Source organism: Eptatretus burgeri, chromosome 9, assembly GCF_056783735.1.
Source record: "Eptatretus burgeri isolate ZD-2024b chromosome 9, Ebu_testis_v1, whole genome shotgun sequence".
Taxonomy (NCBI): Eukaryota; Metazoa; Chordata; class Myxini; order Myxiniformes; family Myxinidae; genus Eptatretus; species Eptatretus burgeri.
Genome location: NC_140969.1, coordinates 40,672,778 through 40,694,132, shown reverse-complemented (window position 1 = coordinate 40,694,132; position 21,355 = coordinate 40,672,778). Strand labels below are relative to the sequence as shown.

At 42.5% G+C, this 21,355-nt stretch overlaps 1 protein-coding gene and 1 long non-coding RNA gene across 7 annotated transcripts in view; one reads left to right on the top strand and one right to left on the bottom strand.

Moving 5' to 3' along the window:
• Positions 1 to 9,511, top strand: part of LOC147019998 (uncharacterized) — a 35,906-nt gene extending 26,395 nt beyond the window's left edge. For 4 of the 5 annotated variants that reach the window (XR_015061597.1, XR_015061596.1, XR_015061595.1 and 1 more), the window contains 2 exons: positions 732 to 848; positions 1,233 to 9,511. This is a non-coding gene — a long non-coding RNA (uncharacterized LOC147019998). The remainder of the gene's footprint in view (positions 1 to 731; positions 849 to 1,232) is intronic. The other variant, XR_015061598.1, reaches the window with a different exon arrangement.
• Positions 1 to 20,972, bottom strand: part of LOC147019997 (copine-2-like) — a 59,211-nt gene extending 38,239 nt beyond the window's left edge. The window contains exons 1-8 of one of the 2 annotated variants that reach the window (XM_085894909.1): positions 20,591 to 20,972; positions 14,129 to 14,277; positions 13,259 to 13,438; positions 12,954 to 13,028; positions 12,432 to 12,503; positions 12,148 to 12,231; positions 699 to 788; positions 504 to 602 (exon numbers count right to left, since the gene is read on the bottom strand). In XM_085894909.1, coding sequence (XP_085751035.1) covers positions 504 to 602; positions 699 to 788; positions 12,148 to 12,231; positions 12,432 to 12,503; positions 12,954 to 13,028; positions 13,259 to 13,438; positions 14,129 to 14,260 — 732 coding nt within the window. In that variant the 5' untranslated portion in view covers positions 14,261 to 14,277; positions 20,591 to 20,972. The remainder of the gene's footprint in view (positions 1 to 503; positions 603 to 698; positions 789 to 12,147; positions 12,232 to 12,431; positions 12,504 to 12,953; positions 13,029 to 13,258; positions 13,439 to 14,128; positions 14,278 to 20,590) is intronic. The other variant, XM_085894908.1, reaches the window with a different exon arrangement.
• Positions 20,973 to 21,355: the final 383 nt, after the last annotated feature.

Sequence of the window (21,355 nt, the reverse complement as noted above, 5' to 3'; positions counted from 1 at the left end):
CAGTTGGTTACCTTCCCTTTTACTTTAGTAATTTTATTTAAAACTTTTTTTTAGAAGGTTGGTGGCAGGATTTGCACTCCAGCCACCACAAAACACTTCACTCCACAAAACACACTGTACTGTGTGTCGGTAATGCTAAGGAATCGTCCACCAAACGGCGGTCTCTTTGGGTTAACCTGAGGCCGTCCCTTCAGGTGGGTGCCTGGAATGTCCTATCCCTAAAAGTTGGGGATGGGCCAGGCATCTGCTTGGGGAATGGCCAGACAGAGGCCGCTGGAGTACCGGCGGAAAGTGGACGCAGTGACGCACTGTGGCATATGCTCCCAATGTATGTAGGTTTGTACAATAATTATCTGGCAGCAAAATCATTCCACAGTATGCACGTATAATGTCAAGATTATGAGTAAACCATCAACATAACGCTTTACTCATTCACAAACTGGTTTTCCAATTTTAGCTGGGTCAGTAGGATGGATGAAACAATCCAAATGCCAGTCTCTTACCTGATGTCCTCCACTTGCCTGGCTGATTTGCTCAAGATTAGTAACAAACTCACCAATGAGATCAGGACTTCCACGCTTGTCCCAGTCATAGCAAATTCCCTGCATGCCATTAGAAGATGCTAAAATTGAGGTACGCATTCATGAAATGAAGTTTGTACACATTTATAATTGCCCTGCTTGTGTTTTGTCTCTTGCCTTAATGGGCTTGTTCATGTCTCCATTGCATAGGAGCTGCAGTGGGATGGTGAATGCTTCCCACACTGGATCCAATGAACTCTTCACAACCTGCGATAACACATAATACATCAACGCCTCTCACTGACGCCTCGTATATTTATTCCAATGGTAACAATAGACCTCTTGTTGATATCAATTAAATCAATAGTCATTTTATATTGCTGATGAGCCTAAAAATATGAAATATTTCCACGTAACCAGAAAATGACACCAATATGGGTGAGAATCCATAGTATTATCAATTGCACTGTTATTGTTTGTGATTCTTTAAATATTTTTAATACATATATATATATATATATATATACAATACTAGCATAACCCGCGCTCTGCGCGACATGTTGGGGTGGGTGTGTTTGAGAAAGGAACTGATGCAGAGTATCAGTAGTAATTTTACTTTAATGCAGTAAGTGGAATACAATGTTCAAAGTACTTCTTGATACACAATGTTTTGGGTTATAGCATGGTCATTGTGGAACCCTTGTTTTGTAGTTGGTATAATTTGCACCGTAATGTTCGAGAACCGACGTGATCGTGAGAAGGCAACATATAGCTGACCGTGGCTGAACACCGGCTGTGGAAGATATAACCCAACTTTATCAAAGGTTTGGCCTTGCGCTTTGTTTATAGTCATGCAGTAGCTGACTCTTACTGGAAACTGTGTTCTTTCAAGAATGAATGGCAAGTTCACATCTGATGGGGCCAGTTTGATTCGTGGTATCAACACATAGTCACCTTTGTTTGCCCCAGTTAGGATCTCGGCATCAAGAACATGGGTGTGGAGATTCCTAACAATCAGTCGTGTACCATTACATAACCCTCTTTTTATATCTAGGTTACGTAAGAGCATGATAATGACACCAGGCTTCAAGAGTAGTCTGTGCGGAGGTATGCCAGTTGGGGAAATGGAGTTAAGAAATTCTAAAGGATATTGCTCAGCCTCTCGTGGATCGTCGCAAATGACTTGGTCTGCACTTAAGTATACTTTGATAGTGCCTGGTAATTCGTGTGTGATGTCATCATTCATTCGAAGGGCATACTGATTTGTGGGTGTCAGGATGACAGTGTTTGACAGGAGTCGAGGGTTTTGTAGGTTGATGAACACTTCAGTTTCCAAATGTTCCTTGACGACTTCACAATCAGGTGGAATCTGAATGCAGTGGGGAATATCGGGATGGTTGTAGCGCAATTGCCCATTGCCCAAGCTAAGTAACCACTGTGCGAAGTCCTGTAGGACACAAAGCCAAATGCAGTAACCGTTTTTGGCACGATTTCACTGTTTCAGAACCATTTTATTTACTTTTTTTTGTACCATGCACCTCATATGGTCTTTTAAATAATGTAAGCTGAATATCACGTTACTCGAGCGCAGAACAAAGTCGAAGATAGCGTGACACGAAACCACAAACTCGGAAATAATATATAAGATATTGTTGCGAATTTGCGCCCGCCGGCGTGCGAACGGTCACGTAACTCGAATCGCGGCACGTCGCCCACCGGACGGACAATTCTGTCGTGACCCTCTCGGACTAACGCCGGGAGCTAGTCACGGGTGGGTCTTTCGGCCTCACCACGATCGTGCCAATCGGCCCCCCGCGTGGGATAGGGTTGTTCGCCAAACTCGACCTACCTAAGTAGCCACGCGGAGGGTAGACCGGGCAATCGCACCTCGCCGCAGGTCGACTCCGGACACGGGCCACTTAAGCGACCCGTTCTGTACTATCGGGATAACCGAGCGGTGTTATCGTCGGCCTCGACGGTTCCGATTAATTATCGGGCATATTAAGCCCTCGACCAACCCTTTACGTGAAGCAAGATGGAGATTCAATTTAAGAAAAGACGAAGCGAAACGGGAAAACAGTTCAACATGATGCACATTTATTCCGCGGCACACGGAGAGCACACATATACAATTACAACAATTATGCACATATATCAAATGCTACAAAAGAAACACAACAATGCAGATCTACTACCGACTACGCGAGCACACGGCAACACTTACACAGTTTTACTTTACAGACGGCGCCGACAACACATTTACTCAAAAGCAAAAGAAAAGGGCCACCCTCAAAGACAAGGGGGAAGACGGGGCCTGTGGGCTGCGAGACCGGGTGGTTCCTACCCGTGTCTTTGTGATGAGCCGCAAATGTGGCGGCGCGGCGGTGCCCCGACTCCGCGCTCCTTCGCGGGTTTCGTTGGCACTGCTTGGAGTGGGGTGGGAACGGGGCCCCCCTTTTCGTACTATCTCAGCGCGGGGGGAAAAAAGGGGGGAATTGTTGATGCTCCGGGGAAAGAGGACAGCCGGCCCGCCTGGGTCCCGCGACGAGCGACTCCACTGCGAGCTCGTCGCCGACCGCCGTCTTCCCTGCCTCGGACCCGAGCTATTCGGTCTCCCCAACTCTCCTCAGCCGACCGCAGCAAACCACCCATACGCCCTCGCCTCCCGACTCACTCCTCGCTCCAACCCGACTCGACCGTGCTCCAAGCTCCAGGCTTCCCCTCTCTGCAGCTCCCTGACAGACTCTGAACCCCGACAGACTGCGAGCTCCACTCGGCTCTCCGACCTCTCCAGACTGATTCTTCCGAAAACTGACTGCTGCTGCCACAGTCTGCCGCTGCCACACTCTACTCTCCAAAACTGACTCTTCCAAAACTGACTCGACCGAGCCCGACTCGACCCTGCGCTCGGCACTTTATAGGCCGGCAGGAGAACCCATATGCAAATTTCTGGATCAGAACGAGCTCGGGGGTGGAGCCACGTTCGCCCATTGGACGGAAGAAAAGGGGCGTGAGTCTCCCCTGATCCGAGAATTTGCATATCCCGATTCTACTCCGACGCGCCTGGAGGCGGGGCCAAACCGCCCCACGTTTGCTGATTGGACGGATCAGAAGTGGGCGTGTATCATTCCTGATCCAAATTCTCCTCGGAAAGGCCGCACTTTGCACTCGCGGTTCGGCGCGCGTCCCGTACGAGGCCAGGACAGCCTGACGCTCGGCGTTCACAAGTGGTGCGGGAATGGCCGCAGAAGGAGAGGTGAAGGTGGTGGAGGGTTTAGTGTGGTGGTTTATGGCCATGGCGATGTTTGGAATGGCAGTGATGCAATGTTTGCGGGAGCGAGTTGTGAAGGTAAAGGTCGTGGCTGTTGGCGTTGTTGTTGTGAAGTGGCGTTGCGGTCAGTGGTTGTTGTGTGATGGCGGTTGAGACGTGGTTGGTTCAAAATAAAGATAGAACAGAAAAATGGCTATCTCAAAGGGTCGCAGCCCGAATGAATCACATTTATTCCCTCGAAACAACGGGTTTGGGGCTAACTACACATGTACTTACAGAGATATCTCACCTACGGGACCTGAATGGTGGTTTGCGAATTTCCTCAAACGTAACAAAATATATATATATATATATATATATATATATACTGGTGGTGGTACACTTGTGCAAAGCACTGAATACTACTGTATACTTCAACCTGAAGGAAATGAAAAGCAAATATTTCACTCTTTTTCAATTTTTGAGTAAAAGAACACTCAAGCACAGGAAAAGCCTGTTTACATCACACCTGAGTGGCATTGTGGTGTACAGATTTCTTTCAAATCCAGCTCAGTGGTAGTTTACATCTCTGATGTGTCCATTCTAGATTTGATACATTGTGGAATCAAATCCTTTGATTGAAATTCCATCCTTCTGCATTTCCAGCAATTGGGTGCTGCATCACCAAGCACTCCTTCACAGAGTGCATTTCGCCGATTGTCCTGTCTGCCATCACGTGGACATAAATATTCCCTCGTTAGATTTCAAATAAGAGCACGCCATTGTACCAACACAACTGGCTTTACAAACCCCACCAGCATGTTGCATTGGATACGAGATCTGTACTATTTGCATATGTTAAGTGCACTGGAAATGAACTTATCAATTGTTGCTGTCTCACGTGTTATCCATCCTTGGTATTGGGAGAAAGAGTGACGAGAAAGCGGATCCAGAGACATTTTGGCCAAATTTGCACCGGCCAAGGAGCCTTCTGATGTTCAAAATGTCACATTTCCCTTAGCAACCGTATAACTGAAGATGAAACTGTTAGCTTATTGCCCACTCTGAATGACGGCTGGCTTCCTGAGAGTTCAATCAAAGACTAGACACCTCTGAAGTGATAACGCTACCACCAAGATATCCCACCAGCCCTTTGTGCATGCTGCAGATTTTGCACGGAATGTACAAATGTGCCATGCAATTAACACTCCAACTGTGCAGTTTTTTCACACTTCGATGCAGAATTCTTAAAGGTGTTGCGCTTTCGACAATGCAAGCGATGAAAAGAAAAGAAAACTTCAAATTGTCTGCCATTTTGTACACCTTGCGATAAAACATCCACAGCAACATTTTGACGACAGTATTTCTTTCTATCTGCACCCACTGAAACTGAACAGCTTACAAGTGGAACAGATTGAAAACAAGGATGGCACACTTCCAAACGAGTGTGTGTCATCTTATAATAATACGATTTCCCTTGCAAGGAAATTGAGTGCACGAGGAGGCTTTTAGATTCATCAAATTTATTTGTCACTATGCTTGTTTGTCAGTGCTCTATCCGTATTTAAATGCTAACCATCAAGCGAGGAAGCAGCACGTACCATTTTTTTTAAGTCTTTGGCATGACTCCACTGACATTCAAATCGCTTACCTCCTAGACTCAGAGCAGACGCTCTAACCCTGAAACCACCGAGTCCAGTTGAAAATGTACAAAGTCACGATTATACTTTTACATCCTTTTATAAAATCATCTCCTATCAGAGGTTTCAGAATCAAAAATTCACTCTCAAAAGCAATGCCTACACTTAAAACCCCGTTTATAATATTTATGTTTTGTTCCTGCAGCTTCAGTTTTTCATTTGCAATGAGGTTAGTACACACTGAACCTTTGTCACATACTTATTACCCTGCGTGCGAAGCAAAAGGCAGGGTTAAGCAATTGGTTCACTCCACCTGTCTGTCTGTCTCTCTGTCTGTCTGTCTACAGATGTCAGTCGAAGATCGAGGTACAACTTATTTTCCATTTAATTTTATATTTTGAACACGAATCGGAACACGAACCTGTAGTTTAGCATTACTTTCGCTCTGAATTTGACAAATTGTACAGAATCTTATCCCAATCACGCATGTACAAAGAGGATTAAGGTTTAAAAAAAAGTTTTACCATTCGGCATTATTCTTTAGTTAAGGCCCGGTCACACCTTGACGTTTTAGCCAGCGATGGCAACGTATTAAAATGTATGTAAAACGCTGGCTTACGTTGAACTTTTGATGTTTTTTTTTAAAGATTCGGACGTATTCATAGCGACTTGGTCTTATGTATAACGCATTAGTAACGTACACAGAACGTTTCGTTGTGTTATATATAACTTATACCAACGAATGCTGAACCTGTTGTCGGCCTACACAACCTATGCCCAACGATAGTCTAACTTAGGCATAGCGCGTTGCACGCATCGCCGACGATGCCGTGACGTAGCCTATTAAAAGGCTGACGCACAACGATTCGAATCATAACTGCCGTAGAAATGGAAGTGTCAACATCGCGGTCACATCTTGGCGATCTTGCCAGCGTATGCCGACCTAAGAAAAATGTGTCTAAAACGTTGGGGCACGTCAAATACGGTATGAGTAAGTTTGGTATACGTGAGTAGAACGCTAAAGTACGCTATCATACGTCGTAGTAAGTAGAGTACGTCAAGAAATTTTAAACATGTTCAAAATTTTACGACGTACTCGGCGTATGACACACGTTCCGCATGCGATGGGGATAAGTTTTACACACGATATGCGGACGCTTACACACGTCCACAAAGGCTACTTATAAGCTACTCATAAGTCAAAACACGTCGCGGTAATGTCTTTTTTACGCGAAACTTATTTCTAACTTATGTTTGACGTGCTTTGAACCAATTCTTTATGTAGTCCCAACACACATCGACATATGTAGACGTATTCCAATGACGTCTTCCGGTCGACAAAAAAGATGTTTCTAGCTTACAACTGCCATATAAAGACGTGTTCCCAGCGGTTTTGGGAATTGGTATATAAAAATGGTGTTCATAAAAGGGGAACCCAACAGTGTTTTCGAGTCCTTTTTGAGTCGATGTCCATGTCAGCAGTAACAGTATCAGTATCAGTATTAGTATTAGTATTAGTAGTAGTTTGTTCATGTTGGCAGTAGTAGGTGAGTGTGAGGGAGAGGGTGTGGGTTATTATGGATCGTCCTTGCGTCCGCGTGTCCACGGGTAGGAGACACCTTTTCACCATTGTTCGAAGTTCTTCGCGGCTAATTTTTTATGGGGCTTTTTCAAGAATGAGCTATAGCTTGTTTTTACGATTTAGGTCTATTCATAATGGGTTGGACAAATGCACAATGAACGAATAATGTGCATAGAGCGCTTTGATTACTTATAGATACGGTATACCAACGAATAATTATTGTGAAGCCGGCGTTCACAAACTATGCCCAACGATAGCCTAACTTATCCATATCGTGCGGCAGTTTATCTTTGCCGGTGACGTAGGGTTTGCTATTCATAGGATGCCACTCAACGATTGAAATGGCTGCATCTCCACTATTGAAAGTAGACGCTTGCGCTCAACAATTGGATTTTTTTTACACTCAACGACTTTTAAACGGTACCACTCAGCCATTTTCATTGTTTACAATGAACGATTTAAATTGCTGTCACTCGCCTTTGTTTTTTGACGCTGGGGTTTGGAAATTTGAAGCGTTTCTTCTGAAAACGCTCAAACTCGACTATTTTAAATAGACGCTGCCGATGGACAATTGGAATCATAGCCAAGCTAGACATCGAAGTGTGAACATCCTCGTCATGCCGAAGAAAAGTTTGAAGAATGCTGCAAATAAGTGTCCTGGCCGTGGCCGTGGACGCTGACGCAAGGACGATCCATTATACCGACGTCTTTCAGCCTATGAGTAACTTAAAAGTAACATCTGTCGATGTGTGGCAATGATCGCGTAACGTGCCAACAACACGTTAATCATAGGTTAGAAATAAGTTTCGGGTACGCTAAACATTACCTCGGCGTGTCTCAACTTATGATTAACTTACAAGTAGCATGTGTTGACGTCTGTCAACGATCGCAGACCGTGCATACAACTTGTGGCCAGTGTAGCGGAACGTGTGAGTCATACGCCAGCATACGTCGTGAAATTTCAAGCATGAAAAATTTTGAGGACAACCAAAAAGTACAACGTTTAAAGCCAGCGTACAACGATGTATGGCAGTGTTTTTCAGCGTGCTCTCAATGTGATCAAAACTTACCCATAACGTATTCAACGTGTGCCAGCGTTTTAGAAAAAAAATTCAAAAAATCGGCATACGTTGGCTAAAACGTCAAGGTGTGACTGGGCCTTTAATCATGCTGATGTTTTAACCCCGTACCTTTCATATTTTGTGGATTTTGGCAGTTACATTGAAGCTTTTTCACCATTGTAAGCTACAGCTCATGTTTCACTGGTGCAAGTTGGGACATTTGATAAAGTTGTAGTGGTGATTGGCAAGATAGTAGCACAGCTTTTTTTCTAGGTCAACATATATTCGTCTTTGACAACTTGGTTACATCATCCTGCACTTCAACACCATTAAGCAGTGGGACTACAGAGGGAACATCCACTTATCATTTCAACTCCAGTGCTCTGAAGTCATTCATCCCAGGCTCAACGACCAAAATTTCTCAATTAAGTGCTTTTCATTGTGACTTTATGGGCTATGTATACTGTATATGTGTGCATGTCTATAAACTGTACACATATATATATATATATATATATATATATATATATATATATATATATATATATATATATATATATATATTTGACACCTCCCACACTCCTCTCGCTGAAGAAGCTGCAGAAAGCAACCGAAGAAGGCCTACACAAGGTAAGTGCTTTGCTGTTTCAAACCCTTCCCAGAGTTCCTCCACAGCTATAAAGATGTTCACACACATTACACCCATGAGAATCCCAATGCTACACACCTCCTCAGCTGCCGGACCGGTTTCATTGCTTATCGGTGAATCATCAGCGACAGTGCATACAGAAATGTATATCATTGAGGCTTCCAAGCATAGACCACGTTTAAACTTCAAAAGTAGTCAACATATAAATGAAAAACAAAGACCCACCCACATATCTCACCTGTGAATGGAGGGAATAACCAATTAGCTCTCACCTAATCAATTAACCCAGGTTTTCGTTTTTTAATTTTTTAAGTTAAACCACTGATTAGATCTCTATTATAATACCAAGCTTGCACACTAAAAACTCGGCTCGCCGTCACACGATCCCTATGATATTGCTGTGGCACTTAGCGGACATGCCGACAATGTTTGGGAAGTCTTGGCGTTCCATAGTACCACTTGAATTTTGCACAATGCGTATTTTTGTCATTCCCCGTGTACGGTCTGTCGTCTGCTACCAGCTATGTTGTACTGCTATCCCGTGCATGTGCACGGGTATCGCTAGTACAGATATAATCTTACACTGATTATATACAGTTTATATACATATATATACTATTATTACTCATTTTGTAACCTTTCAAACAAATAATTAACTCCTGAAGTGGTTTTGAGTCAATTAGTCAAGGGTTTAATTATTACTTTTGCAAATGAGAATCATATGATTTACTGAGAATTGTTTAAGATGACCACTTGTTGGAGATTTACCCATCTGTTAAAGGAATCTCTCAATAAAATCAAAAAAGTGGTTTGCTCGAGGTGTGAAAGAATCCATTTGGGAAAGAGTTGAATCACCATCTCTCAACAAAAATGGTGGCTTGTGATTTCATCTGTCACACATGTGGGACAAAGCTAAAACATCTCTTCCACACCGTGTGCAATCGGTCACGTGATGCCCGGATTGGTCTACAGACCTACTCACCTTACCAACATCCAAGGTCATGCGGCGATGCTCAAGCTTCTTCTTCACTTTAACATCTACCATGACCAAGGTGAGTGGTTTCTCACTGAAAGGTCGGCTTTAATCGACGAGTAAGTCCAGCTTTTTTCATTAGAAACATTTACTGTTTTAATTCGACTGGATGAATAATAACAACCTGCATCAATTTAAAACACACAAACACTTGAAAATATTTATGAGATTAAACTGGAGCCAGAAGGTGGTTGCATTTAATTCTGAGGACTTGTCAAGCTTCGTCCTGGGAGGCTGTAACAGATTGTGCCATGACTGCTGTGCATGGTAACTGATTCTACTCTTGGGATCAATTGCAGCTTCAGGTATGAGATATTTCAGTTGAGGATCATATCTCTTGAAGAATGTGGCAGGTATAATAATGTTTGTACATATAATGTTTACTAAATTGTGCTGGATTTTAAAATAATTGTGCATTGTGCAAGGAGTCAACATACATGCAAAAAGTCCCATCCCAAATTTGAAACCAACATTGAGGTTAAGGCAGTTGCCGGTAATCACGATGAACAAAGTGGGTGGCAGTTTTCTTGACTCGCTCAAACCCAATTTTATGGCTGAAATCCGAGATATTTTATGTCATCAGCCACCGATTTTATGTCGTGCGTTCAGGTTCCACTCCCTGTGGCTGCACATCTGAGATGCATCAACCGCATACCGCTTTGCCTACCCGTCAATGGTAATAGACTTATCCACATATAAGGGTTCCGAGCCTTAGCGCCGGATTCTAGTTGAGGACGTCCCAGAGCTTGGTGTAAGGCTCTTATTTTAACTTCTCTTGAGCATGGAGACAAAATTTCTGTGCAGTTGTCCAGAAGTGCAGTTTGCCTTGTGCATAATCATTTGGCAGTGCTTGTTCCATCGAAGATCATGCAAGACCATCATGCTCAGGTAGTCATACTGTTCTACTTGTGGGGTAGCATCGCCAAAGATCTCATGTAGACCTGGTTTGCCGTTCTTCGTTATAGTTAATGTAGCACACTTTTCATTGTTAAAAGCCTTCAACCATTTGATAGACCAGTCAGCGAGGGTACAGAGGTCTTCTTGGAGTAAGCGGTAGTCGTCATTACTCTGTATCTCACGAGAGATTATGCTCTCATCAGCAACTTGGATTGGAATTGGTCCTGTATGTTGTTGATATACAGGAGAAGCAAAGCTGGTCCCAGCACAGACCTCTGGAGCATACGAGAGATAATTTCGTCCCAGGATGAATGGATACCATTTACTGTAATAGCTTGCTATCTGTCATTGAGAAGCGACGTAATCCAACGTAGATCGTGTCCACCAATGCCATCATAATGAAGTTTTGTAAACAAGCATTCATGAGGAACTCTGTCAAATGCTTTCTTAAATCTTAAAATCATGTCGGTTTGATTTATTTTCTATAAACTATTGGACTAGTCATGAGTTACAGACACGAGTTGAGTTGTGGTGGAAAGATTTTTGCCTAAATCCATGCTGCATATCTAACAAAATGTTGTTTACTTATAGGTGCTTCAAAATATGGCTAAGCATAATATGTAATGTAACCTTCGAAGAGATGCAGGTTAAGGAAATAGACCTTCCAGTTGAATGATGCACATTTGGCATGTGATTTATAAATTGCTGCAATCAAGGCCAGCTAGCTCCATTGGCAAGGAACATTTCCTTCATTATAACTTTGTTGAAAGAGAAAGGATAGAGCTGGAGCTGCTAGTTTTTTTTTTCTATGAGCAACTATAGTTTCAGGAGTTTAGGTGGGACCTCATCAGGTCTACTAGCTTTAGAAGGGTTGAGATCCAGTAGTTGCTGTTCCAACAACTGAGATATGTGTATGAAGATGGTCAATTAATATGGTGGGAGATGGTCCTTTATCCAAGCTAAGATGAGCAGATTATTTTATGAAAATGCACTGGAAGTACGAGTTCAGAGTCTTTGCCGGTTTTCTGTGTCTGAATTGCAGAGCTTTGTTGGCATTTGGAGAGTGAAGATGGCCAGATTTTCCGAGTGATGAAGTTTAATATCATTATTTTTCATACGCAGCCTGTGCGGCTGCTGGTTGTATCATTGCTGGGAGCACAGCTGTATCGCTGATGCAGTGCCCCCCTGTTACCAGTATGCTTGTACTCATTTTGCTGACCTGAGAAGGATGACAGGCTGAGTCAACCCACCTGGTGTTATTTAATGGAACGACACGGGCTCAAACTCAAGACACAAAGATGTTAAGCCAGCCACCTTAACCATTAAGCGAACACCAGGCAAGTTTACTATGAGGCCAAGTGTAGTGTCGCATGGACAGGGACAATCGTGACAAATGAAACCAGCATGGATACACCAGCATGGTATAGATACAAACTTTAAGTAATCTCTTCTTTCCAAGAAACAGTTTTAAAGCATTGCAAAAACCAAAAATGAATGATAAACAGATGGCTTACTTCAGTGCGGTGCACTAAGACCCACTTAGAATGCCCAGCCTCCTTGTACAACTCCAAATATGGATCAGACTTTCCAAACAGGTCCTGCAGTTTGTGGAGGGGATTACAAAGTACAAAATGGTCTGTCTTCTTGAATATTGTCTCTAATGCTCAGACAAACACAACATGTAGAGGATAAAGGAAAGAATGTAACAACTCGGTACGCACAAAAATCACAAAGCAGGCCGCACACTTGTGCCAGACAAAACGATTTTGGAATTGGTGACACGAGGTAAACATTGTACCATCTTGTCCAAGTGGTGTGCAGCGAGGCTGAGTGTCACTCTTCGGTTGTCCGTTATCTTTTCAGCTGTGATCTGCTGACAAATGATTATTAGGTTAGGACGGTAACCAAAGGCCCCATCAGCAAGCTTCACACTCTAACTATTTCAAGAAACTTAGTGAGGAAATATGCGAATACTACTCAGTTACTTTGTGCAAGTCTTGGATTGACGGGCATTTTCAGCAATACAAATGTGAAGAGCTGGGGTATATGGTCCAAATCTCCACAACCTCAAAAAGTCTCAGCACAACCCGACATTATCAGGTACACTCAACCAGATGTTTCAGCACAAGACGTGAGCGATAGCATTATGAAGAAACTACAATATGCAAATGTCTAAAGAAGGTCCAAGCCAGAATTGAGACAGATCACTAAAGGCCCGTGAAGTCGAGGTTTCAACTCTCGAGGAGTTCCCAATTCGAGTTACATGTGGAAGCAAAAGTAATTTACAGGGGAAGAAATGTGCATTGGAAAACAACTTTACCGTTATCGTGCTGCGTCCTGCTGGCCGACCATCAATGGTCTGCAGAGACTTTGTGATTATCCTGCTGGAAACTATCTGATGGGTAAACACAAAGGATACAGTATGTCGGTGCAATCCCGTTTGACCACACCCCACCGAGGTCAAAAATGCTCTTCTCACCAGGAATTTGAATTTAATCAAACCCTCGCAACTCTGCTTGCTGCCAATTTTCATCACAACATCTCACGCTACATCAGGCATCGCAAAACTAGATGTGAAGCTCACAGAGAATTACCAAGTACACGGCGGCTCAGTGAACCACGCACCTGTCCCAGTGTGCTGCATAGTTCCCCGATCAGATCATGAGCTGAATGTCCCGTGCCTGGTTCACCGTGGTCGAATACGGCAAAGCGAAGCTGCTGTGCTTCCTCAAAGTGGTATTCCACGGGCAGACGGCGGGCAAACAGCGGGAATAATGTGTTCCGCAGCACTTCTGTACGGCACTCCTGCATCAGACCCCACACGCTAATGCATGCAGCGTCACTCTTGACATTCTACTTCAAGGTTGCAAATGTGATGGAAACTTAGGTGTGTTGCACGGAGATCCGAAAGGGGAATGTGACTATGATGATGTTTTTTTAAAACATTATTATTATATTTAAACCAAGGAAAGTAGCAAAATCTGGCACCTGTTCGTCAAGGTTTGATTTCGTCAACCTTTGATTGATGTGGTTTTAACCAAGATGAGATCAGATCTTGAACCATGATCGACACAGACAGTCGGTACTGCCAAAGTAGTTTCTGAAGCTCGGGTTACAATCCTGGATGGATCGCCATTCCAAGACAGGAAGTCAAGGCAGGAATTTGGAATTTCTTCAGGGTGCCGGCAATAGCTCGCCTCCTCTTCACGAAGGACACCAGTAGGATCTTTAACATCCACCAACTAATGCTGGCAGACAGGGTGCTCAGTTTAACACCCATCCAAGGGAAGGCACAGACATTGATGAGTCACCCTGTCTGTGAAACACCGAAGTTTGACGAATTCAAACTTAGGCTAGAAAGCTAAGAGGTGAGTGTGCGTACCGTTCGGCCATCCTGCCAGCCCTTGGTTTACCAAGAAAAGATGTCTTAAGTCGAGCAGCAGTCTTGCTTTGCTTATCATTACTAACAATGAAAGATACAGACGGTCAATTTACCTCCACCCAATGAGTTCCATTGTGCAAATAGAGAACACAGAAAGGGTCAGACTTTGAGAGCAGATCTCGATCCAGGAGGTTCCGGCAGGAGACGGTCAGAAAAACCCTTCTGCCTCCTGGAAGGCCCTCCATTCAGCTGCTTTGCCACTCTAATTAATGCAGGGAGAAGTAAAATAAGTTCAAGTTTTTTTTGTCGAAAATTCTTCTTTTAATGCATAAGGGAATACCGACACACAAACAAAAAAATGAGGTTAAATTGCAGTCATTGAGCTTAAGGGAAAATATGCAAGTATGGGAATTATACATTTGAGATACTGGGATTGCAAATAGATTGCAAAATATGGAGATGGGAATTGCAAATGTGGGAATGGAAGATTTGAGAAACTAAAATAGGATGCATAAGGTTTTGCAGATGACAAGTTATCACGGCAGTTGCTTTTTCGGGAGGACGAGTGACATTGAAAAGAATAATTAATGCTTCCACTAAATGCCAATTAGAAGGGAGTAATTACTGCTCGCAGTGATAATTGATATATTTAATGTAACACTGAAATATGTACATTCATGAGCCAGCCAACAGCTCTCTAAGTGTGGTCAAACAAGTGATGGAAAAACGATCCAATTTCTTCATCCTACACGTGGGAGACATTTTAAATGATGCTGATGGATGCAGGGAGGCCAGAACTCTGCCACCCCATTAGATGCCTGGATAAAAGCAGTGGGTCGAGTCGTTCGGCCCGAGACGCAAAGCGTAAGAAACACGAATCGCTCATCGATAAATGTCCAGGAAACAAGGGTGGAGTAATAGAGATTGAAGCTCAGGTAGCATATCTGTAGCGTGTGATACTACTGTAGCCTACTTTAACTCACTGCCAGGGGAGATCCACAACGGGCACAATTAAAGGTAGAGCGCATACCTCTGCCAGGTTGAACAGTTTACGTTTTGGATCCTACTTTTAGGCCGGATCTGCATCTCGAACTGAACTAAGATCGAGTCACCTACCCAACTCATCCACCAAGTTTTATCATAACTCATGCACAACGTTTTGAAATATCATTATATATATATATATATATATATATATATATATATATATATATATATATATATATATATATATATATATATATATATATCGTTGTTGGGCCCCATCTTCATCAAAGGTGAAGAATCTCTTTTTAAAAAAATTAATAAATAACCGGATCCGGATTCGGATCTTCACCAAAATCAAATCGATTCGTCCTTGTCACATGCCGCCTAACCTGTCCACCAAGTTTCGTCCAAATCTGTCCACAACTTTTTTAAGATATCGTGCTATATATCATTTTTAGCCCAATCTCTCAATGATGAAGAATCACTGAAAAAAATTCTCGTAGTCGGATCCACATCTGGATATTCACCAAAATCTCATCAATTCCTCCTTGTCACACACAATTTTGTCTGAATCCATCCAAAACTTTTTCGAAATATCCTGTTCACAGACAGACAGACAGACAGACAGACACAGCGGTGAAAACACAACCTCAGTCCACCTTCGGTGGCGGAGGTGACAAACCATGCCCATCATCATCCATTTCTCCAATTTGTCTCTCATCAACAACTTTTTGAAGTAAACGTGTCCGTTGCTGCTCCGCAAATCTAACCTACAAGGATCGAACCTTTGGGATGAGCCTTGTTAAACCTGGACCACCATTCGATCTGCCCTTGAGTACATTTTATTTTTGCCAACAAGACATCGCTCTTCAATATTCTTGCCCTTGCTCCGGTTCACGAGCGTTTAAAATATCCATTAACAATCCATCCTTTTGGAACAGCTGCACCGGTGTTGATGTAATTTTCTGAGAAGATTAAATATTTTGACCACATATTAAAACAATCACTGCGAGTTTCATGGCCACCATGTTGACTTGTACATCTCTCTTTTGTGACTTTCTTACATTGCTCCCCTATATCTTAAGAGTCTGTCCGACAAGAGGATGCAGAGATGGTCCATTTACCGTTGATCTATCTAGCCTGGGTTTGATTGTCAACCGAACTATAAACTGTCGGATTGGTGTTTCGCAGATGAGGGGTTGCATCGCATCACAAGTGGTGCTGCCCCTCGGATGCATTTTAAACTGGGTGTCCTGTCTGCTCGCCTTAGTTGGTGCACGTTAAAGATCTAATGGTTTCTCCAGCTGATTGACCTCCTCCCCCATAATTTGGATGATTTTGGGTGAATAGAGATTGGAGATTGCAAGAATAATAAGATACCTTTAGGATGCTTTTATCGGGCTCCTGGTGTGAATGAAGAGCAGGAAAGGGGGTGATTAAGAATTCTGAAGGGCATGCGATTAGGGAAGAACATTGATTTTGTGGGAGTTTAACTTGCCAGGGATGGATTGGGTGCAGCAACAGGTGAAATGCAGAGTTCACAATGAATTTATATCTCTTGTCCAAGATTGCTTTTGAACCCAGTTTGAAGAGAAACCCATGAGGGGGAGTGTCGTGTTGGATCCATTTTTGAAGTAATGATCCCAATATGGTGGAGGAGGTGGAGGTGAGAGAAAATTTGGGGACAAGCAATCACAATATGGTAAGTGCTCCTCTATTGTTGAGATGTGGAGTTTGGAATAATAGGGGTGGTTAGATTTCAGAAAGGCAAACTTTGAGGGTATGAGAATTGATTCGGGAGCTTGGATTGGGTGAGGTTGATGAATGGGTGATCTGCATCGGAGAAACAGGAAACCATCAAATAGCAAATATGTAGAGTGCAGAGTAGGTATATTCCAGTGAAGTGTGAAAGTAGAGGCAGAAAGAGAGCGGGGTGGTTGAGCAGGCAGGTACGCAGTGTAATTAAGGATAACCAGAAGGTATCCATTAAGTACAAAATAACAGGAAAGAGTCCGACTTGCATCATTATAGAGGTAAACAAAGATTAGTGAAAAAATCAACTCGGCATGCCAAAAGGCAAGATGAAAAGGACATAACAGCAAAACATTATTTAAGTATTTTAGAGGTAAAGAAAGGGGTAAGAGGAGTGTGGGCCCATTGAAAAATAGCATGGGAGAAATGATGGACGATGAGGGTGAGATGGCAGGCTTATTAAATAGTTTCATTGTTTCTACATTTACTCAGGAACAGTCAGGATAACTTCAATAGCTAAGAGTATCAATCTTGGGAATAAGCAAAGGCTTTTGTAAGAGATCCATGTCGTAGTGAAGGAAGTGACGAAACAGATAGAAAAATGAAGGGATGAATACGACCTCCAGGGGGGCCCCATCTCGAAAGATTGTGTACCACGATCGGTTGCATGGGGGCCGTTGTTGCTCTGGGGCACCATGCAATCGCATGGGCTGCATGATTGTAATACTGACAATGGAATGATAAAGCTCCAGGGATGGATATAATATGCATCCAAGAATATTGCAGGATTTAATATGCACCCCCCTCTCACCCCCCCTCCCCCCTCCCGCTCCCGTAGCTGTTACCACCTCCAGATCCGTCTGACACACTCAAAGATTGCCCCTTGCATTATGTCATCTCTATTTTCATTATTCTTACCCATCCACAGCACCTTACATTTCTTTCTGTTAAATTGCATCTGCCAATCTTTTGCCCAATCTATTGAAGCATCTCAACTTTCCTGAATATGATCACTACCTTCTCCACTATCTACCATACCTGCAAGCTTTGTGTCGTCTGTAAATTTGGAAACCCTACTCTTCACCCCACTATCCAATTCGTTGATGTAAACTATGAATAATCAATTGATCTTCTTCATGGTTTCCTAAAGTTTTAACAACCCAATCTTGATTTGTTGATCCAGCTTACATATGTATGTGTACACATGTATGTATGTATATAAATATATATGTAATTTTTGGGTGAATTGTTTCGATGTGAAGCATTTTTTTGATCCTTATACAATTAAAAACCACACACACACACACACACACACACACACACACACACACACACACACACACACACACACACACACACACACACACACACACACACACACACACCATCTTGTGCAGCCTTGTGGCTGCTGGTTGCATCATTGTTTTGGGATGTGGCTATGCCGCTGCTGCAGTGCACTGGTGCTCATTTCGCCAACCTCGGAAGGAGGACAGACTGAATCAACCCCACCTGTTGTTAATTCAGCGGCAGACGGGGCTCAGACGCAGGACCCTATGATCCCAAGCCAGCCACCGTAACCGCTAAGCTAACGTCAGGCAATTACAATACCTCCTGGGCCAATATGTGACTTTCAAAATGATGTATTCCACCCCAGAATGCTAAGGTGCACATGTACAGAAATCCCAGGGAGCATCGTTGTTCAGGGCATCATAAAGTATTTTGTTTATGGGAGATAAGGATTGCTATTACAATGGCTCTCAAGCTTCTTAAATGAGCTGAAAATACTTGGAAAAGTACTTGAGAGAAAGGGCTGTGCCTCTGCACAAAGAAAGACTTCGAGAACTTTCTCAGCTCACCGAACGGGTGAGCTCGGATACACGGTGAGCTTTTGCTCGGACTGCAAACTGCCGACCATGTGAAGCAGTGCAAGGTCCGAAAGGACATGTGGTTGCTACACAAACCCCCGGAAGATCGCTACCAGTAAATGGACTTTATATTTGGTGCTTCTTAAAAACACTGATGGGGAGGACATATTTGTGGCATATACTGAATCGGGAATTGATTTTTAATAATGTTTTTTCGTTGCCAGATTTGAACGAAACTTGATACTGCACGCCGCAGTTGAATGGTGAGTAAGGTGGCCCTAAAATTTTTGCAATATCGTGTACCATTTTGGCTCTTTCGGGAACATGAATACATACATATATATACACACACACAAGATGATAGTTTTCGTAATATATAGATAAGACATGCATGAGGGTGAGCATGCGCGCGCACACGCACGCACGCACGCACACACAGCCTCATTTAGCATTCATACGTCATTTGGAAAGTCATGTATTGCCCATAGATGTGCTCCAGCAAATTATTTTCACATGCGGAAGGTCAACGTCATAATAAAGTGTTCAATTCGTCAGCAAATTTAAGTTAAACTAAGAAATAACGGTGTTTTGGTGGATCGACCATATGTCGGGTGTCCACTTCGACGGGAAGAGGGAAGGAGCTTGGCTTTCACCTTTTCTGTTCCTGTTGGAAGGTGATTGTCTGTCTGGAATAAAACCACTTACATTTTAATATTTATAATCTGAATTCAGAATTGATAGTGATCAACAAAGGATCCACAGTATCCATGGGAGTAAGCTGAGTGTTAAGAGTGGTGCAGGTTCCTGTACGATTTAAACCAGCAAATGAAGAGGCTGTTTGGCCCATCATTGCCGTGTTGCATTTCAGAGTAAAAAAAAAAAATTTTGGTTACAACTTCAAACAATGATCTTCCTGATGGTTTATTAAAGTCGAAATAACGTGATCTTGATCGAGTGACTCAACTTGTGTAGAAATATATATTCTACATATGAGCGAGTTGTATCTGTGTGTGAAGCGTTTCCTTTGATTTTTACACAATTCCACACCCCTGGACCAATTTCCCTGATATTTGTGCTCCTACATTATTGAAACACACACTGGGGCAACATCACAATCAAAAATTGCTATTTTTATCCAAATCGATGTTAAAACAAAAAATAATGGCACTCTGGCCCATCGAACATCCCCTCGGCAGGGAGAGGGTCAGAGATTTCCAAGTCACGTCGCAAGGTGAATTATTTGTCGGGAATCGAACCAATTACATTTAATATTTACATTCCGTATGCAGAATGGAAATTGGTATACAAGGATTCACAGTCGTGACAGGACTATGCTGAGAATAAGTAGTCGTTGCACGAACCTGAACGACCTCGAATGAGGAAATTAGACCATTTGGACAATCAGTGTGTGTGTGTGTGTGTGTGTGTGTGTGTGTGTGTGTGTGTGTGTGTGTGTGTGTGTGTGTGTGTGTGTGTGTGTGTTTAGACTATCCACTCTGATAGTGATACACATTTCATTGTGCATCACAATATATATATATAAACATCCATAGTGATACATATTTTTATATATATATATATATATATATATATATATATATATATATATATATATATATATATATATATATATAGATACATATATTTATATATAATATATCTCACTATATATACATATAAACATCCATAGTGATACATATTTTTATATATCAATATATAGAGACATATATATATATATATATATATATATATATATATATATATATATATTGATACATATATTTATATATAATATATATATGTCACTATATATTTATTTATATATGTATCACTATATATATATGCATTACTATATATTGATATATATATATATATATATATATATATATATATATATATATATATATTTATATATAAAAATATATGTATGATCTGCATTTTCTCGGAGCAAGGAAATTATGATCAACTCACCCGTCTGCCTGTCCGTAGCGAAAAAATAACAAGAGAGTGGCAGACAGAGATGGGAGCCCGTTTAAGATGAGCAAGACGATGGAGCACCTTTGCTCCTCTGTGCCAATCGCTCGATCACTGGCTCGCTCTCACATCTGCCAAGCCAAACGCTTCTTGTTTCTCGTCATGTTATTTAATTGTTCGCCGATCCCTCTCCGTACTCTCTGATCATAGCGGCGCCTTTTCTTCATCTGATTGACAACCTCTGCCGTCATGTGATCCCGTTTGGGCGTTTCCAGCGCCGCACTGGCCACGCCCATAATTGACTGCGAAAATAAATGAAGCTCTTTCTTCCACTGGACCTGGAGCCTCGATGTGGCCGGACCGTGTTGGAGGACTTTCTCCTTCAATCGGACTTGTGGAGAAAAAGGCTCCTGATAACAAACACCCTGATTCATGACCAAGCATCTCATGCAAAAGTAAGATCTCGCTATTTATAGCTGAACCATTTGGTCTTGAGGAAGTTTCATCAGGAGAATATAACATGATTGGTGGGCCACAACTCCAAAAATCGCTCCTGTTGGTGTGTGTGTGTGTGTGTGTGTGTGTGTGTGTGTGTGTGTGTGTGTGTGTGTGTGTGTGTGTGTGTGTGTGTGTGTGTGTGTGTGTGTGTGTGTGTGTGTGTGTGTGTGTGTGTGTGTGTGTGTGTGTGTGTGTGTGTGTGTGTGTGACGAACGATTCTGAGATAATATGTAATATTATTCCTGCGGCTTCGTGAGAACCTTC